The sequence below is a fragment of the Aspergillus heteromorphus genome, assembly GCF_003184545.1.
Source record: "Aspergillus heteromorphus CBS 117.55 chromosome Unknown BO70scaffold_7, whole genome shotgun sequence".
Lineage (NCBI taxonomy): Eukaryota > Fungi > Ascomycota > Eurotiomycetes > Eurotiales > Aspergillaceae > Aspergillus > Aspergillus heteromorphus.
The window spans coordinates 112,690-133,279 of record NW_020290412.1 but is presented as its reverse complement, the minus strand read 5'-3'; the positions used below and the strand labels follow the sequence as shown (position 1 = coordinate 133,279).

General features: G+C 53.3%; 6 protein-coding genes across 6 annotated transcripts; 3 read left to right on the top strand and 3 right to left on the bottom strand.

The window, feature by feature from the left end:
• Positions 1-1,586: 1,586 nt before the first annotated feature.
• BO70DRAFT_333069 (uncharacterized protein) lies at positions 1,587-3,474 on the bottom strand (the record flags this gene model as incomplete). Its single annotated transcript, XM_025540950.1, has 5 exons — positions 3,066-3,474; positions 2,870-2,981; positions 2,558-2,817; positions 2,371-2,501; positions 1,587-2,319 (listed from the first exon to the last, which is right to left on the bottom strand). Exons 1-5 carry the CDS (start codon positions 3,453-3,455, stop codon positions 1,587-1,589), a joined length of 1,626 nt encoding a protein of 541 aa, XP_025400903.1. The 5' UTR covers positions 3,456-3,474.
• A 293-nt stretch (positions 3,475-3,767) lies between these two features.
• On the top strand, positions 3,768-5,420 carry BO70DRAFT_386022 (MFS multidrug transporter; the record flags this gene model as incomplete). Its single annotated transcript, XM_025545786.1, has 2 exons — positions 3,768-3,817; positions 3,904-5,420. The coding sequence occupies 2 exons, from the start codon at positions 3,768-3,770 to the stop codon at positions 5,330-5,332; spliced, it is 1,479 nt and encodes a 492-aa protein (XP_025400902.1). The 3' UTR covers positions 5,333-5,420.
• Positions 5,421-8,490: 3,070 nt separating this feature from the next.
• Positions 8,491-9,876, top strand: BO70DRAFT_351269 (uncharacterized protein; the record flags this gene model as incomplete). The annotated part of the gene is made up of 1 exon (XM_025541734.1): positions 8,491-9,876. The coding sequence occupies one exon, from the start codon at positions 8,491-8,493 to the stop codon at positions 9,874-9,876; it is 1,386 nt and encodes a 461-aa protein (XP_025400901.1).
• Positions 9,877-12,659: 2,783 nt separating this feature from the next.
• On the bottom strand, positions 12,660-17,180 carry BO70DRAFT_311364 (putative FAD dependent oxidoreductase; the record flags this gene model as incomplete). The annotated part of the gene is made up of 18 exons (XM_025540177.1): positions 12,660-12,876; positions 12,960-13,075; positions 13,161-13,216; positions 13,299-13,402; positions 13,460-13,504; positions 13,582-13,706; positions 13,782-13,887; positions 13,951-14,137; positions 14,241-14,319; positions 14,393-14,531; positions 14,595-14,652; positions 14,757-14,924; positions 15,455-15,470; positions 15,505-16,299; positions 16,351-16,497; positions 16,546-16,819; positions 16,871-16,993; positions 17,050-17,180. Coding segments are annotated over 18 exons (2,886 nt in total), but the record flags the coding sequence as incomplete, so codon positions are not given.
• A 1,089-nt stretch (positions 17,181-18,269) lies between these two features.
• On the top strand, positions 18,270-19,046 carry BO70DRAFT_209413 (uncharacterized protein). Its single transcript, XM_025538648.1, has one exon. The coding sequence runs from the start codon at positions 18,389-18,391 to the stop codon at positions 18,881-18,883; it is 495 nt and encodes a 164-aa protein (XP_025400899.1). The 5' UTR covers positions 18,270-18,388; the 3' UTR covers positions 18,884-19,046.
• Positions 18,995-20,070, bottom strand: BO70DRAFT_422221 (uncharacterized protein; the record flags this gene model as incomplete). The annotated part of the gene is made up of 2 exons (XM_025547551.1): positions 18,995-19,716; positions 19,795-20,070. The coding sequence occupies 2 exons, from the start codon at positions 20,068-20,070 to the stop codon at positions 19,210-19,212; spliced, it is 783 nt and encodes a 260-aa protein (XP_025400898.1). The 3' UTR covers positions 18,995-19,209.
• Between the last annotated feature and the right edge of the window lie 520 nt (positions 20,071-20,590).

Below are 20,590 nucleotides of genomic sequence, written 5' to 3'. Positions count from 1 at the left end.
ATGTTAGCGTAGTCTCGAAAGCTTATATCATCGCGCTCAGATCCTGAACAGACTTTACAGACCTAGCCGATGCCTGAAGGCCCGCCACGTATACCAGGAGGCCAAAGGGGCTTCTCCGCCCGAAGGCCGCGGCAACCATAAGAAGAGCAAAGGCGCGTAGCGCCATGCCAGCGACGAGCAAAAGCGCTGTGAACTCCAGATATCTGACGGGTCCATTGCTTCGACCTGGGTTTCTGTGCGCGAGACTGGCTGGGTTGCCGTGTTCGTTGCTATTTTGGGAGTTCTTTCCGTAACATTGATTGCCATGTCATGGTTTATCGAGGGGCAAAGGATGTTCTTTGCGATACACAGAGATGCCCAAAGATTCATGTAGGAGTAGTGGTAGTTTTAGTGGTAGTCGTATTATTAAATTGATGAGAGGAGGAAGTTATGTGAGGGATCAAATGTAGGAAGAGGGAAAGGAAGAAACGATAGCCTTCTCTGGTTAGGACAGTACCCATTCCGGCAAGAACCATTGACTCAACCAACAATTCACTCCCCGAACAGCAGGCACGAAGCAGATGCGGTAGTTGAATGCCGGATTTCCAAGGCAGAAAGGCGCGGTTATCCGATGACCTTACCATTCTGTCTACCACGTGATTTTCTTGAAACCCGCGTGGTTGGCAACACACACAGTATTCTACACACCCATTTCTTCCATCAATCATTCCTTTCGCATCATTATAACCCTTCCCTTCTAAAAATAAGCACATACGACCATAGGGTGTGGAGAACAGGGCTTCCCGTCCGCTCAGCCGTACTTAAGCCACACGCCGGGAGGTTAGTAGTTGGGTGGGTGACCACCAGCGAATCCCTTCTGTTGTATGTTGTTGCCCTTTTTCTTTGCGAATCTTTTTTAAATTGTTCGGGGTGGTGGTGGTGGTGGTGGTTTGTTGTTGTTGTTGTTGTGGTTGTGGTTGCTGGTCATTTATATACAAAGCAAAAGGAACATGGTTTGGTTGGCTGTCATGCTGTGTGACGGTGTTTCCGCTTTGTGCTACAACCCCCCCACGGTCTTGGTCTTCGGTGTTATTCTTTTTTGGGGGTTGGTTGCGTGGCACTCTGTAGCAGGGTGGGTGACCGCCAGCGAAGCTGTTGGACAGTATGATGGGGCCAACCCTGGGCTGGGCTTCACCTTCATGGTGTTTGTTATCCATCCATCTTAGTTAGTAACGCCTTATCAACACCAACCATTTTGATTCCTTCCTCCTTGGCTCTACATATTCCCTCTACGCAGCGGTCTCTCCTGTATAGGAGTGGCAGGGCCTTCATCACGTAAAATGTCAGAGATCTATCTATCTACTATTTTAGCTCGTGTTAGGTATTCATTAGGCGTATACCTGCATTATTTCGCATATTTTACCATCTCCTTGCATTTTATCTGTTTAGCGTCAAGATTCCCCGGGGTAGTGGAAGCCCCCTCCCCTTTACTACCATAGCAGCCCGTTAAGCGCGCTGAAAGGATATGAATTCTACTACTACTACACTCGGGACAGGTCCTTACAAGGGGACACACCCAAATGATATTTATGAACCTACAACCCCGCCTAACCAAAACAAATCCGCATCCTCAGAGGTGAAGTATCATCCCCCACACGCTGTCTATCAACCACCTCTCCCCACCACACATTCTCAATCCCCCTTGAGCTCTGCTCAGCCCATACCTCCCCCAGCAGGGGAATGGTAGTGCCAAACATACGGTACCTCGTCTTATCACTCCACTCGGAACAGAGTTTCAGAATCTTCCTCCGCGACTCGGGGTCCTGCAATTCGCACCCCGCAAAGAAGAGCGGCAGCAAGGCTTGACGAGATACCATGCTTTCATCACGGCAGGCGACCACATGGTCCATGATAACCCTCGCGCGGTATATAATACTCACTGGGACGCGGTGTCCGGGTTTCCAGTGGAAGACTCGGTAGAGGTAGAGGAGAAGTCCGTTTCTCCATGCCTCGGAGCAGTGCATCCTGTCTTGGTCTTGTTGCATGCTTTCTTCGTCTTGGAAGGCGGTTGCGGGGGAGATGTGGTGCCAGGATTCGAGTGTATGCTCGATTCCTGATAGCACGGTGGTGTCGAAGATGACGTGTTGCATTGAGGATGATTGTCGTTTTTCTGCGCTTAGTCGCGATAGTTTCATCACTACCTCCACGAGGCGGAGGGGACATCCGCAGAGGCTGAAAAAGTCCCACTCTTTGCCAGTGTAGTTCGATAGAAGAGTTTCGAAGTAGGGGTGTGGGAAGATGCAGTCTTCTCGGTTGACGAGACTGGTTATTGCGTCCCACCTGGTTTGTCAGTTGGTAGTCGTGATAATGGGCGGAGTGGGAGTCAAGTACCAAAGCAGTATCCCGATTTGTACCTGTGTCCGAGCGGAGGTGATCCATGTGTTGATGCCCCCACATGCTTCCAGAAGTCCGTATGCACCGAGAAGATGAGTGCGCCAATGCCCGAGGGCTGACTGAGTTTCCTGGGATTCCGTCAGCCGGGGGTGGACGTGGTGATGCTCAAGAAGAGGTAACTGACATCCAACGAAAACAAGATGATTATTGCATCAAGTATAGAGTAGCCATGCTCCAAGTTGGTGTTCATGTCGATACCTTCGCGGAGCAGCTGAATAGCCGCATGACGATGCCCTTGGGTTGATGTACTCTCGACATGATGACCTGCCAAAGCCATCACGGCGTGAACCAGAAACATGGGCTCCGGAGCGCGGCGTGCCCGGTACCGGAACGGGTTCACTCCCAGATCGGCTGTTAATGGGATTCTGCAAAATTCTTCGTTATCTGGAACATTATGATTAGTTGTGGATGTTGTGGAGACGTGAGTTTGGCATACATCTTTTGAGGACTGGGTGGAAGCGTTGGTAGAGGTCATGGTAGACTATGCTCGGTGGGAAGGAAGGGGAAGCTGTATTCTCATAGAATGGATTCAGGGTAAGTTGGAGTTCCTCAGATTGCCGCTGTTGCTCGTCTGTTGATGAACTATATCGATTTGACTCGTCTCTGTCATTGCGCTGGAAGTGGCAATCGACTGTTTCGTCAATTGTGTGGAGATCGGAAAATTTGCAGTTGTCGGTGACACTCAATTGATGGCCTGTTACATTAATTTGCCAGTTATCGTCTACTAGCAGAGACTCTCGAGAGTCATCTTCGCCCGGTGAAGAAGATTGGTTCGTCGAATAGCGGCCACGCTGCAGCCCGGTGCGGTCAGATTGCGAAATTTCCTCGCCGCGACGATATGACTCAAATGCAACCCCTGATTCTGTGGATCCTATTCCGTGGTCCAGAACCGGACGCTCGACAATAAACTCGAACTGCTGCCGTCTGCCCAACGTGACACTGGCCCTAGATGCTCTCGACCTTCTGACAGGCTTTCTGGACAACGAGAACCCCGGCTGCCAAGATAATTGCATTTCAGGCATTCTAAAAATCCAGATCCGGTGATTCCCTCATAGGTAAGATGTCCATATCGAGCATGTCGAGCGTGTCGAGCTTCATTGATCCCAGGCAGCATGTTGTCACATGGGGCGGCTGAACGTAATCCCGGGCCGATCTTATCATCACCGCTTTGGGACGATTGCCTAATTTGGACGATTGCCTAATTTGGACGATTACCTGTTTGGGTAATCTCCCCTTGCAGTAGGGCATTCGATCTGATGAGCGGTATTATATAGGACGCTGAGGATGTCCACTTGCGTAGATGACTGTCACGATCGCTGTGAATGTCCACCACTATGAATTTAAATCCAACCAAGCACCAAGAAGTCAACTCTCTGGAAGGTCGGTCAACTCAGTGTCCAAAATATATCAAAGTCATCACTGAACAAGAAATCCGGATCCAGATCCAGACCTCGCAATATCCCATTGCAGAAAATCAAACAATCCCCAAGACCCATTTATCTGGCCCCTCTGGAGGAAATGGTGGGCAACGGGGCTGGGCCTTCTTGCGAGTTTCATCTGCTCGATGAACGGGACCATCCTCTCCGTAGCCCACCAGCCCATCGGCGAAGAATTCCACATTTCCGATGCGACATTTCCGAACTCCTACTGGCTCACGACCTCCTGGGGCTTAGGCGCAGCGCTGTGCCCGCTGTTTTTATTTCCCATCATGGAGGACTTTGGAGTTCGACCCGTGCTTCTGAGCACCTACTTCGTTTTCGTCTGTTTCTTGATTCCGGTCGGCTTTGCGCAGAATTATGGCACGCTGGTGATTGTTCGTTTCTTCAGCGGCGGGTGTGTTCCGCTGATCAGCGATGCCGTGGCTGGTATCGTGTCGAACGTCTTTCATGAAGATCGGGCCAGGTGTATACCAGTCAGTCTGTATGTCACCATATATCTTGCTTCCACTAGTATAGGTCCCGTTGCCGGTGCTTCGATACTACGGTTTCTTTCGTGGCGCTGGATTGGGCATATGGAGGTAATATGGACTGCTGTACTCTTTCCAATTCTTGCTGTTGGTCTTCCCGAGACTCGCGGATTATCCAGTGTGAAACGTCTGCGGTCGGACGGAGACATGAAGGCATGTTCAGCAGCAAGGCTCGGTCGCATACGCACACTATTGCCTCAGGGTGTCTTCAAGAATGTGACGCGGCCGCTGTTCATGCTTGGCCACGAATTGGTGGTTTTTGTTGCTGCTCTGTGGGCGGCCTTCAGTCTCGGAACAATATATTTGTTCACCCAGTCAGTGGAGCAAGTGTATACGGCTCTCTATGGCTGGGATGCTGTCGAGGCAGGATACGTCCAGGTTGCGATTGTTCTTGGCGAAATTCTGGGCTGTGGATTCTGCATGTCCACGAATAACTGGTACTACGACTCTGCGCGCCGGAATACTGAAGTGCCGGGCATGCCTATCTCGGAAGCGAGGCTGTATGTCTCAATCATCGGAGGCTTCTTCGGAGTGACGGGCGGGATGTTTGTGTATGGATGGACGTCATATTCCTCCGTACATTGGATGGCACCGACCGTGGGGCTGGCAATGGTGGGGTTTGGGACCACCGCTGTCATCATCGGAAATGCAAATTACCTGATTGATGCTTACAGCAAGTACGCGGCGAGCGCGCTTGGGGCAGTCGGACTCGTCGAGAACATATCAATTGCGTTTCTTCCGCTGGCCACGACAGCAATGTACACCGAACTCGGATTCCACTGGGCTAGCTCTTGTCTCGCATTTGTATCGTTGGCGTTGGTTGCCGCTCCCTTGGTGGTTCTCCGATGGGGTGCAGCGGTCAGATCCCGTAGCCCTTTCATGAGAGAGGCTATCATTGAACGGCGAGGGACAATCACAACGGAGAGCATGTAATGGTGGCTACATGGAGCACCCTCCGTTAAAATTGCATTGACTCGACATGCAGCGGCATAATGTGGTGATTGATGACCTTCTCCGTCAATTGGTTGCAGGGCGGATGCTCGCTATATCTGGCTCTCCCTGAGACAAATACTATGCGCGTTAGCTGGCCAGACTTGTAGATCAAATACTAGCTGCTCGGTGCATACTTTCCTGAATTGCCTCTCTCTGAGGCAAAATGGGCTCCTCGAGCTTTGATTCCTTCCATTGCGTGATAGGATGGCGAGCATCCCGCCCTATGGCACGTCAGGCTGGCTTGATCGGACCCTGGCGGCTAATAAGGTTCGGTGGGTGTCAGATGGTCTGCTCAGGGGTTGACGCGATGGAGAATGAAACCATGGACTTGTCGGTACCCCCAACCGGAGAGGTTTGACCATCTGAGGGTAGCATCTGTCAAATCCAGCCCCTGAGGGAAAAGGTATGGACCGCCAGTGACGAGGAGTGGAGTTTGATGACAACATCACATGAGGGATTACATAGTCGGCTAGACTAACGCATTTGCAATGACCTGGGTAGGTGTCGTCACTTTAGACATTGTGATATGCATGGGGGCGACATCCTGTTGGTTGCTAGTGGACGCATGGCGAGCCTTGGACCATGAATTATCCGACCAATATATTCTACACACCGATGCGGATTGGGGGCAGATATGGGCGGTTGTAGTATGTACCAAAGTCCATTGATTGGTCAACTCTCTCCTTCGTAATACGGTGGCATATCAGACCTGATGACATTGAGCTTCGACTGGGCGCAATTGGTTATGGGTTGGGCAACAGTAGCTCTCACGGGGGTATTTGGCGGCATAGCGGAAGAAGCTTTAGACACGGTATCAACTCGGAATTAATCCCGCTACTGTTTGCACTGGCGCGGGACGGGGAAAGAAGACCTTTCAAGAATGGACGTGAGTTTCCCGCTTTTGTTCCGTGACAACTCTTGCTGTTGACAGGTCACGGCAAACGACTTTTGAAAAGGGGGAGCACAAAAAGCCCGAGGAAGTCAAAAAGAAGGGGCGGGAAAAATCTCCGGGGGGCCTAGACAGACTCACAGACAGAAATAGAAAGACCTCGACGACGCTGGGTCGGAAACTCCAATCTAAGTGAGACCGTCTCAACGGTCGAACCCATGATCTATGCTCGGTTAATCGCACCGCGTTCTGTCGTTTTTGGCCCCTTTGTATGCGCAATCATGTCTTCCTGCGCATCCTGAGATCCTGAGCGCAGCGCGGGTTGGACTGATCGCATCATTTTGACCGCATCTCGGTTGCTTGCCGTGCGTGAATAATGGAGCGATGAGGGTTCCAAATCCCGCGGCGGAGAGGAGGTTATCAGATCCTGTTATTCCTGCCGATCATGAAGCCGGCGCAAGCAGCGCAGAGCCAAGAAGGTCAAGTGGGAGCGAAAATAAAGTGAAACATCCCGATCGGAATGATGGACCGTGCAGACGAGGGCCAATGAGCTGACGCAGCAACGGGATCGGCAGGAGGCCGCGCCAGCTGCCCCAGCACTTCGTCGAATCAGCTGGATGAAACCGACAGATGCCGCCGCCAGACAGCCGTCCGTTTCATTCAGAGTTCGCTAACAAGGCGCGGGTCAAGACCCATCCATCGGAGCTGGAGCGCTCCGTTGGACGGTGGACCGTCAGTCGAGCTGTGAAGCCTGCGATGCTGCGATAGGGGAAAAGCTTGGCGGCCCTAGCTATGGGCCGATGAAAGCTTCGAGCTTCCACAGGGACAACAGGGTATTCTCAGGGTTCCATTATTTCTAGCCCCTCGGTCCACTTTACCAGTATGCTATTCCTGGCCGGGTAAACTGTGTTGCAACCAGTCCCACGGCCACCCCATCCTCTGTCAGCACTGGTTTTCACGATGTCTGTCGTCTGCAACTGGTTATTCAAATTTGTGTTATTGTGAGGCGTTCACAATTCCTGCCGTTTTGGGGTCGGTTGCGCTTTGCAATCTGCTGGACATGTGTAGCTTTGCGGCGGTTCTAGCAGTAAGCACGGAATAGTGTCATCAAGATTCCACGGCAAGTCAACTAAAGATGGGCCCACTGAAAATAGACTGCAGGGGTCAGGGACCGCCATGCTTGGGTCCTCCAGTCCTCCGGTCCCTTCGAGCTTAGAGCCGACATCACCAGTGGGACTTCTGCTTACTCAATGGATGGACCCGTCAGTTGTCGAGTGTCGAAGTGTCGAGAACGCCAGGATGCTGACCCACCGACTTGGAACCGCCACATCCGTCGTGGGCAGCTTATGGCGAGCTCCGATGAGGCTATCCCGTATCTACTTTGCCGTCGAGTCGAGGAAGCATCCACCGACGATCTGCTGTAGATTGGCTCTCTGTACGGGAGGGATCAACATGGGCGAGAGTCGAGACTGGGTTAAGTAGGAGGTGTTGGATGAGGAAGACCGTCTGAAAAGAATAGAGGTGATGGATGGGGAGGAGGGAGGAGGGAGGGGGAGACAGAAGGGCAAGTGAAACACGAGAGGTCGGCAACGAGGCGCACACGTGGGGCCACCGCCACTCTCGCCCAAGCGCCGTCTCCTCCTCCTCCTTCTCTTCTGCTCCCCTCCATCCCGTCATCCAACCTCTCCCTCCCTCCCTGACGGGTTGACAACTTGACGCGGGCCCACCACGGCAACAGACAGGGTGTGTCCAATGTCCACCAACTCTATCTACATCAGCCCTGCCCCTGAGCCGCCCTGATTCGGTACCCCGTCCCACTCCCACCCCTCTATCTACCCTCTACCCTCCATCCCTCAACCCCCACACGCGCCGGCCTCTCTCGGTCCACTCGGTGGCTGCATCTCAACAGAAGCTGATCTATCGCTGACAGTCGACGTCTCAGACCCGGCCGATCCCACGTCTGCAACTCAGGGACATGACGAATGCTTCCCAGTGGCTCGTGCTCTCGCCAACCCTGCATTGCTGCATCGCAGAAGGCTTAGCTCTCGAGAACGCCCTATATAAGCAGTCATGTCCCAGCCAGACCATCCGTTTTCCAGCTCAGACTCATCCCGTTTTTGATCTCGCATACCATTCCTTACGAAGCTGTGCTTCAGACCTTCTCTTACTACTCGACTTTTAAAGTACCAACACTCCCTATCTATTCAAAATGAGATTCTCTATCGTTTTCGCCGGTCTCATCGGTTACTCCGCCGCCCTGCCGGCCATGGGCGGCTTCTCTGGCCAGCAGAACTCTGCTCCTCGTCCCAGCGGCATTTCCTTCCAGGGCCCTCCTCCTTCTGGCTCTCCCCTCCCCGCTCCTTCCGGCGGTGCCCAGGGCTTTGGCGGACAGGGACAGGGTGAACAGGGCGGACAGGGCGTCGGCGGAAGCTCCGGCCAGAGTGTGACCTTCGGCGGTTCCCCCGCTCCTTCCGGTGGCTTTGAGCAGCAGCAGCAGCAGCAGCAGAAGCGCCAGTTCGAAATCCCGGCCTCCGCCGCTTGGGGCGCCGCCCCTACCCCCTCCGGTGGCGCTCCCTCGGGCCCTACTCCCACCGGTTTCTTCGGAGGCGCTCCCTCTGGCGCTGCCCCTGCCCAGTCCGGCTCCCCCAAGGGCAAGGGCTCCCCCAGCCACCAGTCTTCCCGCCAGGGCCACCGCCACTCCCAGGGCTCCGGTGCTGCTCCCTCTGGTGCTGCCTCTGGCAACGGCCCCTCTCCTTCCGGCCTTTCCGGACAGCAGGGCGGCTCTTCCGGCTTCGGTGGCAGCCAGGGTGGTTCCTCCAGCTTCGGCAACGGACCTTCTCCCTCCGGTGCTGCTGGTGCCTCCCCCTCCGGCTTTGCTGGACAGCAGGGTGGCTCTTCCGGCTTCGGTGGCAGCCAGGGTGGCAGCCAGAGCGGCTCTTCCGGCTTCGGTGGTAGCCAGGGTGGCTCTCCCAGCTCTGGCAACGGTCCCTCTCCTTCCGGTGCTGCCGGTACTGAGGGTGCTTCTCCCTCCGGCTTTGCTGGACAGCAGGGTGGCTCTTCCGGCTTCGGTGGTAGCCAGGGTGGCTCTCCCAGCTCTGGCAACGGCCCCTCTCCTTCCGGTGCTGCCGGTGCTGAGGGTGCTTCTCCCTCCGGCTTTGCTGGACAGCAGGGTGGCTCTCCCAGTTCTGGCAACGGCCCCTCTCCTTCCGGTGCTGCCGGTGCTGAGGGTGCTTCTCCCTCCGGCTTTGCTGGACAGGAGGGTGGCTCTTCCGGCTTCGGTGGTAGTCAGGGTGGTTCTTCTAGCTCTGGCAACGGCCCTTCTCCTTCTGGTGCTGCCGGCGCTGAGGGTGCGTCCCCCTCTGGCTTTTCCGGACAGCAGGGTGGCTCTTCCGGCTTCGGTGGTAGCCAGGGTGGCTCTTCCAGCTCTGGCAACGGTCCCTCTCCTTCCGGCGCTGCCGGCGCTGAGGGTGCTTCTCCCTCCGGCGTTGCTGGCGGTGCTGGCGGTGCTGCTCCTTCCGGTACTCCCTCTGGTGGCGCCCCCGCTGGTGCCTCGGGTGCTCCCGCTGGTGCCGCTCCCTCGGGCGCCTCTTTCTAAGCTCCTCCCAACTCGAGCTCCGAACGGATATTCGCCAATTCGACCCTTAATATGATACGATGGCGTTGAATCCGGTTGTGCAGATGCTGTTGGGTTCCGGTGCGGCTGTGTTGGGGATTGATGTCCTGCTCGGATCACACTATGTATACCATAATTTCATTATATCATCTCGTCAATCTTGAACTGTAGACAATAGAGTTGGTTGTATGAACAAACTTTCTGTAGATTTGGGTGTAGCTTATACTGTGTGGGTATAATTGCCCTTCGAAATCCTCTATAGTGGGCCGACTCTACATCAACGCGGCAAAGCCATTCTCTGCATCCTTCATGTGTGGATGAGAGGCCAAAGTCTATGCCATAGAGACCTCAGATGCTTCGACTGTTTAGTATTGTCTCCTAACTCATATTACCCTGAGCCCCAATGGACTCTAGCCTTTGGCTCTCTGCTATCTCTCATCGTCCGTCATCATGGAGCTCCAAAGTGCGCCTCTTCTCACCAACCAGTCACGATCCATCACTCGTCATGACCAGAAAAAATCATATCTTCGCTCTTCCAACCGGGATATATATCTTTCAGCTTCACCTCCCTCGCATGCCACCAGAGTTGTCGTCATACCAATGGACCGAGCGCATCTATCCTCCTTACCGTGAAGAGTGTCTTTGAGAATGATAGTGGCCTGCCTCGCTCAGGCCATTTTCGAAGGACTTTGAAGCGACTGCGTTCCAGACTGACGCTTCTTTTCATTCTTCCCACTCTTCCTGTTATTTCACAACTTGCTGGATAAGTTTCTCGGAGGGATCGCCTCTCTGAAAGGTTTTCGATTTTGCTGTGGGTATCTTTCACATCCTGATCTTATTGGTTGACTTCACTTGCGATGTCGATGACCTGGAGAAGGATTCCGGTTATTGAGAGGGATCGATTGGAGGAACATGGCACACTCAGTCTTGGGTAATCTTAGGATCTGAGGGTGGGAAGGATGAAGGATGTGGTCTGTCGAGAGCTGAACTGGTTTGTTTGTAGAAGTGAAGAGGAGAGAGACTGCTTGTGTAACCTCAGGCCTTTAGGCGGGGTGATGTATCAACGCTGCCTGAAGCAATGCTTTTGCATATAAGGCCTGAGGCAAATTATAGATATCAAGGCTGCCTGAGGCGCAAGACTACTAGTACTACTACTACTACTACTAGTTACTACTTGTTGCCTCAGGCCCCAACCCGCCCAGGTTAGAGGGGCGCCGATTTATCCCACAACTTGTATCGACGGTAGACAAATTTCAAGTCTTGTCATGGTCATATACACCCATCAAGCTTGTGTTATGCGGTGATGTAGGTTTCAGGTTACTGCGCTTCCTTTGTAGTGCATGGCCTGATAACTCAGCCGTGCGTGTTCTCTTTTTAAAAAAATCCCGCGCTCTCCACCTCTTTTCTCTGCTACACCTACACGTACCTGATTTCTGATTCCCACTTCCCTCAACTCCCTCGTCCAATAAATCTCTGAGCTAACGTTTCCTAGAATCAGTTGTTTGGAAACTTGGCATGTCTTCCTGTTCATTACCAGCATCCTTAAGCAGGGAAGAGGAGCTCGTGTACTCGACTGCAACATCATTTGCTCACCTCATTCACAATCCTGGATGAGCCTAGCCACTTATTGACTTCATTCCCTAAATGGCTTCTTCGTTTTCAGAGTTCCCTGCTCGGATCCAAAAGGCACAGGTGGCCTTGAAGGAGATTGACCAGACAATTGCAAAGCTGGAGATTGCCGAGTCCATCAACGCTCTAGCTGAGCCAGTCGCCCAAAACCTTCATGGAACGAGCGAATCACAATCACCGACCTTAGCCCCCGAGGACCCCAGCGACGTCGAGGTCGAGTTAGCAACTCGCCCACTCTCCAACGAATCGAGAACGATGGGTCTTTCTGATGGCCATTCAGCTACCGTCAAGCCCAACTCACCCACGCACTCACACTCAGACCGAACGGTCATTTTAAAAGCTTCTAGCCCTCCTTCCGCCTAGACATACAGCGTATGGGAAACAAATTGCCCATTCACGGTCGATCCGAGACGTCAAGTCATTCTGACTGCCATTCTGACAAATCCGAGTCTACCGCTCAGGGCCATGAACATTCCCTCGAATTCCCATCCCTACCGGCCCAGAAGAAGAGAAAGAGAAAGCTAAGGCGACTGAGCAAGAAGCCAAAATATGGCTTTGAGGGCAACTCGGAAGATGACCCTTTTTATTGGGATGCCTAAGAGGATACAGGGATCGGTTCAAGATAGAGTGTCCAGTTCGTAATTATGCTCCCAGATGCAGTTCTCCTCCGTACAGCTTTAGACTTCTTCCATTGCCATGGACATAGGTAGGTATCACTAGGTTTGAAAGCCCTCCACATTTTTATAGCTATCATAGAATAATCCATCATCCGTATGTCTCATCTATTCATCACTCATTCCTTCATAACCTTAGCCATAAACATACCAGTCAATCTACCCCATCCTTAACCCCCCTCCAGTATCGACACCTTAAACCTTCGCCCCCTGCACCTGCACCTGAACATGCACCTCATCCCTCCCCTCCCCATCAAAGATTTCATCCCTCTCAGGTACCAAATCACTCTGACTCCCAGTTTCACTCCCGTGCACACTTCTCCTCTGCCCATTTCTCTGCCCATGAATTAGGTTCGTCCTATACCAAAAGCCCAGTTAGCCAACCGCTCAACACCCATAATCCACCCCCTCCCCCCCCCCCAAAACGACCAAAAAGAAATAAAGAGAGACAAACCTCCCCTCCTCCCACGCCTGAAACCGCCTCGTCACCTCCGTCGATACAATCAGTATCACCGACATAATCGTCACCGTAATGAACCCCTTCCGGTACTGCGGCCCGTCGACCTGCTGCCACACGATCAGCGGCAACCACGCCTGGAAGACGTACGCCATTTCGTTCATGCTGCCGATCACTAGCGCGCGTTCTTCGTTGTCGGAGGCGCAGATTTCGTGGGCCCATCTGTCATCATTATTAGTATTGCTCATATTATTGTTTGCATTTTTGGCAGTTTGTGCCGTGGGAAGGGGTGGGGAGGGACATACGCCATACACAACCCACTAAGACCATATCCTGCCCCGCTGAGGATATAGCAGGTCCATTTCCATCCTACGGGGATGTTCCAGATCGCGAGGGAGACGTAGCAGATGATGTTTATGCACTTGGTAGAGCAGACTGTTAGTGGCTTGTGTTGTGTGGTTTTTTGGGCAAGAAGAAGGGGGGGGGGGGGGGGGGGGGGCTCTCACAGCGCCGAAGATGATGCATGGCCAGCGTCTTCCGCCGAGGATGGTATCGGATGTCCCTGTTTATTTCACTTTGTGAGTGATTTGCCGGGCTGGGTTGGGAGTGGAACATGTGGGAAGAGGGGGTATATATATACATACAAGCGTATATCAGCGTCGTAACAACCTGAACCGCATTCGTGGTGGTGGGATACGCGTTGATCTGGTCGATGGTGTATGTCGGGTGTGTGGAGTCTTTCAGATACCTGGTCTTTGTTAACTTCATCCATACTTAGTAGAAAGGGGTCAGGTGTGGAACATACTGCTGAAAAACCGGCTGACTCCCCGCCGCGCCGTTGTTGAACGCTCTGCCAGTCCCATCTCCCGTCAGTTTCCTTCCTTCCTCTCTCCTTCCGACAACTTCCCCACAATTGAACTCACATACATATACACAATCGTCAACAGATAAATCCGCCACGACGAGAAGATCTTCTTCAGCTTCGCCTTCGTATACGGCTCTCTATTCTTGCGGCCTTCGAGCTCCATCCGCTTCTGCGCGAGTTTGATTTCCTGTGCTGATCAGAACCAGCCAGAAAAAAAAAAAAAAAAAAAAAAACATCCCTCTCACACCCTTCGTTCACCTACCTCCTTACTCAAATACCACGGATCGGAAATCTCAGGCACGTCCGGCAGAACGAAGAATCCTGCTATTGCGACCGGGACGGAAATGATGCCGTCGATGAGGAAGAGCCTGATCCTACTGTCAGATTCTGCAGAGATAGAGACACTGGACACTGCCCGGGGTAAAACATACCACTGCCACCCCTTCAACCCCCCCACTCCGCCCAGCGTGAAAACCCCCGCCATCAGATACCCCGAGAACATACTCGCCACCCCGCTGCTTGTGTGGAAGAGACAGGACCGTTTGGCGAGCTCGTCGCGTCGGTACCATGATCCGATGATATATTGCATTCCCGGGTAGAAGGTGCTTTCGGCTAGGCCTGTGAACAATATCAATATCAGCTTCAGCCCCAGCTTCGATGAAATTTCATATCCATACAACCTTGGACTATCGAAGGGATAACTAGGGGGAGGGAAGGGTACCGATAAAAAACCGCAACACATAAAAGTGTTTCGCGCTGGTCGCTTGTGAGAGGATAAATGTGAGGACTGTCCAGAGTAACTGATCCCGCCATTCTACATTAACAGCACATTTCAAAAAGACGAAGGGGGGAAAGAAGGGGAATGGGGCATACCTCCATCGCCGGAATCCAATACCTCGGTCTCACTCGCGTCAAGAGAATGTTACTGGGTATCTCCCCGATCACGTACCCGACTGTCCAGCATGCTTGCATGTAGTTCAGCTGGTTGCCGTATAGGCCGAGGTCTTCTTTCCTGTTACATTCTGTTAACGCGGTTTGATGTTGATTATTGTGGTAGAAAACGTAGGATACGCACATCCCCGAAACAAACGCATTGTTGACGTTAATCTGGTCTAGGTATTTGATAAAATACCCTTCATACACACCGGCATCAGCACCGTCTTTGCATTTCACACGCACATGATAAATTTGGAACAGGACAATGGGCAGTGGGCAGCGATAGGACAGTGATACACACCCAAAGACGCAAATGTCAAAATTGCCGAATCCAACTTGAACAACAACCTGCGCTCCTCGGGCGGCTTATCAAATGTATCCCAGAGATAGCTGACCCATCTCTGTTTAGGAGCTTTCTGGATAATCCCATCTCGTTCATCGGTTACAGCTGGTGAGGGGGCCATGGCATCTGTTAGACGGAGATCGTGAAGTCCCCGATAGAGGGGAAAGAGGTGGTACAGTGTGCGGATGGCAGGGGTACTTTACTTTACGCTTCACGGTCCACTGTGATGCCCACATGATTAATTCTTATCGACTGGAACGCTGAATGAAGATCAGGGTGTATTAGTTGGCTACGGGTGAGGTGGCAGATGCACCGCACGCATCATCGGCAGCCGCATTTGCGACATCTGCACGCTGCAGGCAGAGTCCTATCGGGTTGCATGATGAGAGAAAAGGATTTTTCTTCTCGGGGTGCGGAGGCCGGGGTGAGACACTCGACGGTCAGGATGGAGAGTGGGTGGGTGCTTAGGTGTTGCTCATTCCTCCCGAAGCTCGTCATCCCCATCGCGGATGATGTGCCCTACGCCCTGCGGATTTGAGTTCCCGGACCCTGCTTGCGCAGTACCCCCGGGCCATTATTCCTATTATTGGGTCCTTGGGGCCGGCCAAAAGGCATATGCATGCAACGTCTATGGTCTTCGATTGTGCCATCCACACTAAAATCCAGACAGATCTATATCGCTCCAACTATCCAGCTAGCTGCAAACAGCCAGCACCGGAAGTCCTCCGACGCCACTATCTCGTCGCGAGCTCGCCTCTGCCGCCCCAGTGAGAACCGTCTTGATCCGCTCCCGGTGCGCCGCCTTACCCTGGTGCCAGCTGTCAGAGTGGCCCTCGATCGGTGGGAGTCCGTGCTGGACCCGGAACGCATTGACCCAGGCGAGCAGATCAATGACATAGAATTCCTCGATGTCCTTCAGCGAGTGGAATCGTTTCCCGCTGCCCTTTTCCGCGATTCGGCGGGCGTATTCGCTCTTCATTTCGGACGTGGGAGGGAGCGCCGCGATCCCGGCGAAAGCGTTCGCGACAGCAATGGCTTGAAATTCGAACAGCGTGAAGGTGGCTGTGTAGTAGGGCACCCCTACGAATGCGAGGGTTGGGTCGGGGATGTAGAAGATGTCTTTGTGAAGATTGTGCACCTGCGTCCCGTCTGTTACTAGGATCGTTTCGCTCGCTTTGTCCGCTGGTGTCGCGTCGTCGTGGTATTCTGGTAGGAAGGGTAGGGAGATGTGATATCCGGTGCAGATGATGATCGCGTCGATTTCGCACAGCTTCTGCCCCGATTTCAGATGCGCGGTGATAGGTAAAGCCTCATCTGGGGTAGCTTGCCCTTTGATCTCGAAGCGTTCTATTTCGCCGACTCTGACCCCGTTTTCTGGAAGCACGTCGGCGGAGATATCAAACTCGCCGTTCCGTGTGCTTTGGTACACTGTCTTGGCTAGGGGACCGATCTCGCGCGCGATGTCTGTTGATGAGACGCCGCCCCCGATGAGCAGGACGGTCTGGGAGTGTGAGCGGGTTTCCGACCGGTGCTTAAAATATGCTTTGCTTACCTTGTCTTTAAAGCCATCTGGCTTCCTGTATCCCTTCGAGTGGGTCACCCGCGACGGCCACTGCGCTTTCGCCTCCGTCAATCCAGCGATATTCGGCACGCGAGGCGCATGATAGTGCCCGGAAGCAACCACTACCGCATCGAAGCTCTGAGTCGCGAGTTAGTAAGTTGTTGGCCCCGTGGAGCATCATCTTACGGCAGTCTGCTCCTGTTCCTCAAGAGCCCCTGACTCTTCACTCTTCTCGAGCGTCGACCACGTCAACCGCCAATTCCCCTCGTCCTTGTGCAGTTTCGTGACTCGAGCCCCGTATATCGTGACCGCGTCCGAGCCTGCCTTCGCGGACGTGTCCTGGATGTACTCCTTCATCACACGATGGCTGACAAACTCCGGGGTTCCCTCGGGCCAGGCATTGAGCTTGACGCGCATCAACGACGTGGGGACGTTGTTCCGCAGTCCGTCGTAGCACGGACTACCATTGTCAGCTTTCAGTGCTCAATTGAATGGAAAGGATGAAACACACCCCGGCGGAGCATGCTCAAGCTCCAGCCCTTCCTTCCCATCAACCTCATCTCGATGCCTCTCCGATATCGAAGGCTTCATAGAGGGATAGTGTGGTTCCAGGGGCCGTCGGGCATCATGCAGCCTACGTCATCGTTAGCATCCAGCTCACCCTGCAACAGCAGTCGGGGGACAAAGTACCAAACACCGCCCGCGGCATGATTCCGCTCGAAGACCGTCACGTCAATGCCGTGCGCGAGAAGATGTGCTGCGGACACGACACCGCTCACTCCGGCCCCGATCACGGCCACGCGATGGATCTGACCAGTCATGGTATGGTGATAGTAATGGTGATGGTGATGGCGATGATAATGATACTTCTCACGTCGTCAGTACCAGATAAAACGACATCAAGTGAGACAAGGCATTATGAGTGAGTGAGTGAATGAGTGAGGCCGGACCGGTCGTCTGATATGCACCTGAGAATGGAGCCAGATATGGGTCCACGGAGTAACGTTATGTTCGAGCAAGGTGGTGTAATAGCCGCTATCTAGCGAGGGACGTCTCCCAGCCTGTCATCTTGACGGATGCTCCATCGACCTGCTACTGTCTCCTCCGTATCTGCCGCGACGAGCACTCCAAATCCAGATAAGACCGTCCTAGGTCGGAGAGGTTAATAATGGTATGCTGGTTGGTTGGTGTGTTAGAAATCGCCCGCGGGTGTCGGGTGTAGAGTGATGCGATGAGGCCATCGCATCCCGGGATGATGTCCTCACCCTGGAGCGTCAGTGGAGGAGGTATCCGATCGGTAGGATCATGTCGATGCAGATAAGAAGGGCTGAAAAGAGGGGAATACTAGAATACTAGTTAGTCTCTAGTGAGGGGTCGACTCGAGAGTGCCGCGACATCCGTTGAACTTTGGGCCTGGGTGAGTGGGTGGGTGGGCGAAGAAGGCGCCATGAGGGCTGGTGATGATGTGATCGTGGTCGCTCCGTTGCAACTTGGCAACATCATTGACAACTTCGGATACCTATAGTATAGCGAGTAGAGCATTGTCGGCTCATTTCATCTGAATCCTGCATTCAGCATTGAGTATGTCAGCTCCAGTATATAACCCAGTAAGTACATGACTCGGCAGTACATGAACTCATATCTATAGAAGAGGTGATCCACCATGGCGTACATGTCTATCTAGAAACATCAAGTCTGTTGGCATTGACATTGACATTGACATTGACATTCCCTTTAACAATAACATCAACATCACCTGCCCCCTCCCCAGTCCCCGATCCAAACTACAATTACATTACCCCCCCAAATCCATAAACCCACCACCTCAAACCCTCAACCCTACAAATCCACTCAGCCCACCACCACCACCACCACCATCACATCCCACCACCCTTAAGCCCTCAAACCCTAACTAACCAACTATCTAACTAACCAACTACCTACTATAAATACATCATCAAAATTAGTGCATTTAGGCAGGATTACAATCCATAATGTCAGTTGGAATTATGAGGGGAGTGAGCTCAGCATGGCACGAGGGTTACTTCGCTGGCCGAGAAGCCGTTCTTTGATGCTGCTGTCCCGACAAAGAGGAAATCATTGGGCTTGTTGTATGCTGCGGAGAAGGAGGAGCTGGCGGAAGTGCATGCGAAGAACTAGGCTTCTGTCGAGGATCAGTGCGCAGGCGAGGGGTAGATATGATATGATGTTTATGTCGGAATTTTTCGGGCTGTGTGTGGTACCTGGTGCGTGTAAGGGGGGATGTTTGCCCCCGGGCTGGTTCTATCGGGATCGTCCTATCGCTGGAGATTTGCAAAAAAAAAAAAAAAAAAAGAGGCGGTGTTTCGGAAAAGGATCCCGAAGGCCAGCACGGAAACGCAAGGGGCTGTCATCTCCTACTATTAGACATGAGATGTTGAGAATGCTGACTTACCAAGTATGCCACCACACCACACTGACAATCATCGACTGGTTCGATTGCTTGATTGGTTTCCTCACGCGGTGCCAGCTGTATGGCCAGTGACGACAGTTGGGCCAGGACAGGACATGTGTCTGTAGGAGTTCTGTCTTTAGAAACTCAAGGCTCTCTCACCATCGAATTCCCTCAGCCAGGTACGACAGTCGAACTGATTACCCTCCACTCGACCCACACCTGGCATCGCGTGAGAAAACCAATCAATCAAACCAACCAAACCGTGTCACAGATAGGGTGGTGACATCTCAGCCGTCGCATCACGGACACTTTCCCGCCCGCGGAATATTGTAAAGCTGCAGTCGCGTCTATCATTCGAACTATCCTAATCGTAGGTATTGACGTCACTTGCGTCGGAGTCGATCTCCCATCCAGGATCACTTCCGCCGCAGTATATAAATCCAATGGAAGACCTCCGGCGCGTACGCAAACGACGAGGTCTCCCCCTGCGGCGCCTTCAGCGGCGTACGCGAAACCACGGTCCAGTATTGCGCCAGATAGGCCAAATTATCAAACCGCATAGTCGAGTACGAAAGCGTCGCCCAGAGAGCTCCTTCTCGTGTCAAAGGAGCCAGGTGCAACGCCAGTAACTCCACCGGCGATAGTGTGATCTCCCCGCTTTTGTCTGCGATGTCCTGCACCGTCGGGCATACGGGTGATGATGCGTCGGAGGAGGAGGGATGGAATGCCAGCGGCGTGGAGGTCGCGATCGCGTCGCTCGTGCTCTTGTCCAGGATCACGTCAAAGGGCGCGAAGGTGTCGAGTCTAGAGACGTCGGTCCAGGATCGCAGGTCGGTCTGTAGCCAGTGCATGGCGTGGGAGGGTGCTTTGTTGCTCTCGGTTTCGCGCCCGATGCGCACGGCTTCGGCGGAGAAGTCGACGTTCTGGAGAATAGGTGGTTAGTAGGATGCCCCAGTCTCCACCTTAGATGTAGACGCAGACGCAGTCGCAGACAGACATACCACAATCCCATCACCGGCCCAATCGCGCTTGAGAAATTCATCGCAGAGTTTCGTCCCCAGCTTCGAGATGCCAGGCCCCAAGTGCAGCACGCGCGGGGCCGCGGGGCGACTTCTCTCCAGGTACGACAGCACCGCGTCGAGCAGCGTCTCGCCGGAATTCAGCCATTCGCCGACGTCCCGACCGGTGGCAAACTTCGTATCCCAGAAGCTGGGATCGTCATAGTCAGGCGTGCCGGCGATTCTGGTGTGGGTTCTCCTCGTTGGCGGGGCGGCCATGGTTTGGGGAGAAGAAAGATTCGCGATCGATCATCGATCGGCGGTCGGGACGGAGAGAGGGAGGTCACGTGGTTGGGTCGTGCTGCCGGTATGGCATCACGCTCTCTCGGTGCCACTGCCACGACTGGGTCATGCGCAGCATAGTTACTGTGTGGCATTATTTGTGGTGTGCATAGGTTGACGAGGGGGAGGGGATTGCTGATGCCGACCGTATTGACATGGTGGGTGTGACGAGTGTTGAAGAAACAAGCGTCTCTGGATCACCACTAGTTCTGAGGAGGATGACCTATGGTATATAACTACGGTATACAGATATTGTTTTTAGATCATCTCTCGGTCGCTTTGAAGAGCATCGCGATCTTCAACTTCCATTATTCTCGACAGTCGACACAGTGTCATCGCTATCGGCACACGGGCCGTTCTTCTGATTCGACGGGCCATAGTATAGGACCCACAATAGACACCGTCTGCCCTAACTTCGATGATATCTCCCCTCGTCATCCGGACGACATGATGGAAC

Excerpts from the sequence above, each read along its gene's own strand:
- BO70DRAFT_209413 (XM_025538648.1), top strand. The coding sequence starts at position 18,389 with ATGGCACGAGGGTTACTTCGCTGGCCGAGAAGCCGTTCTTTGATGCTG.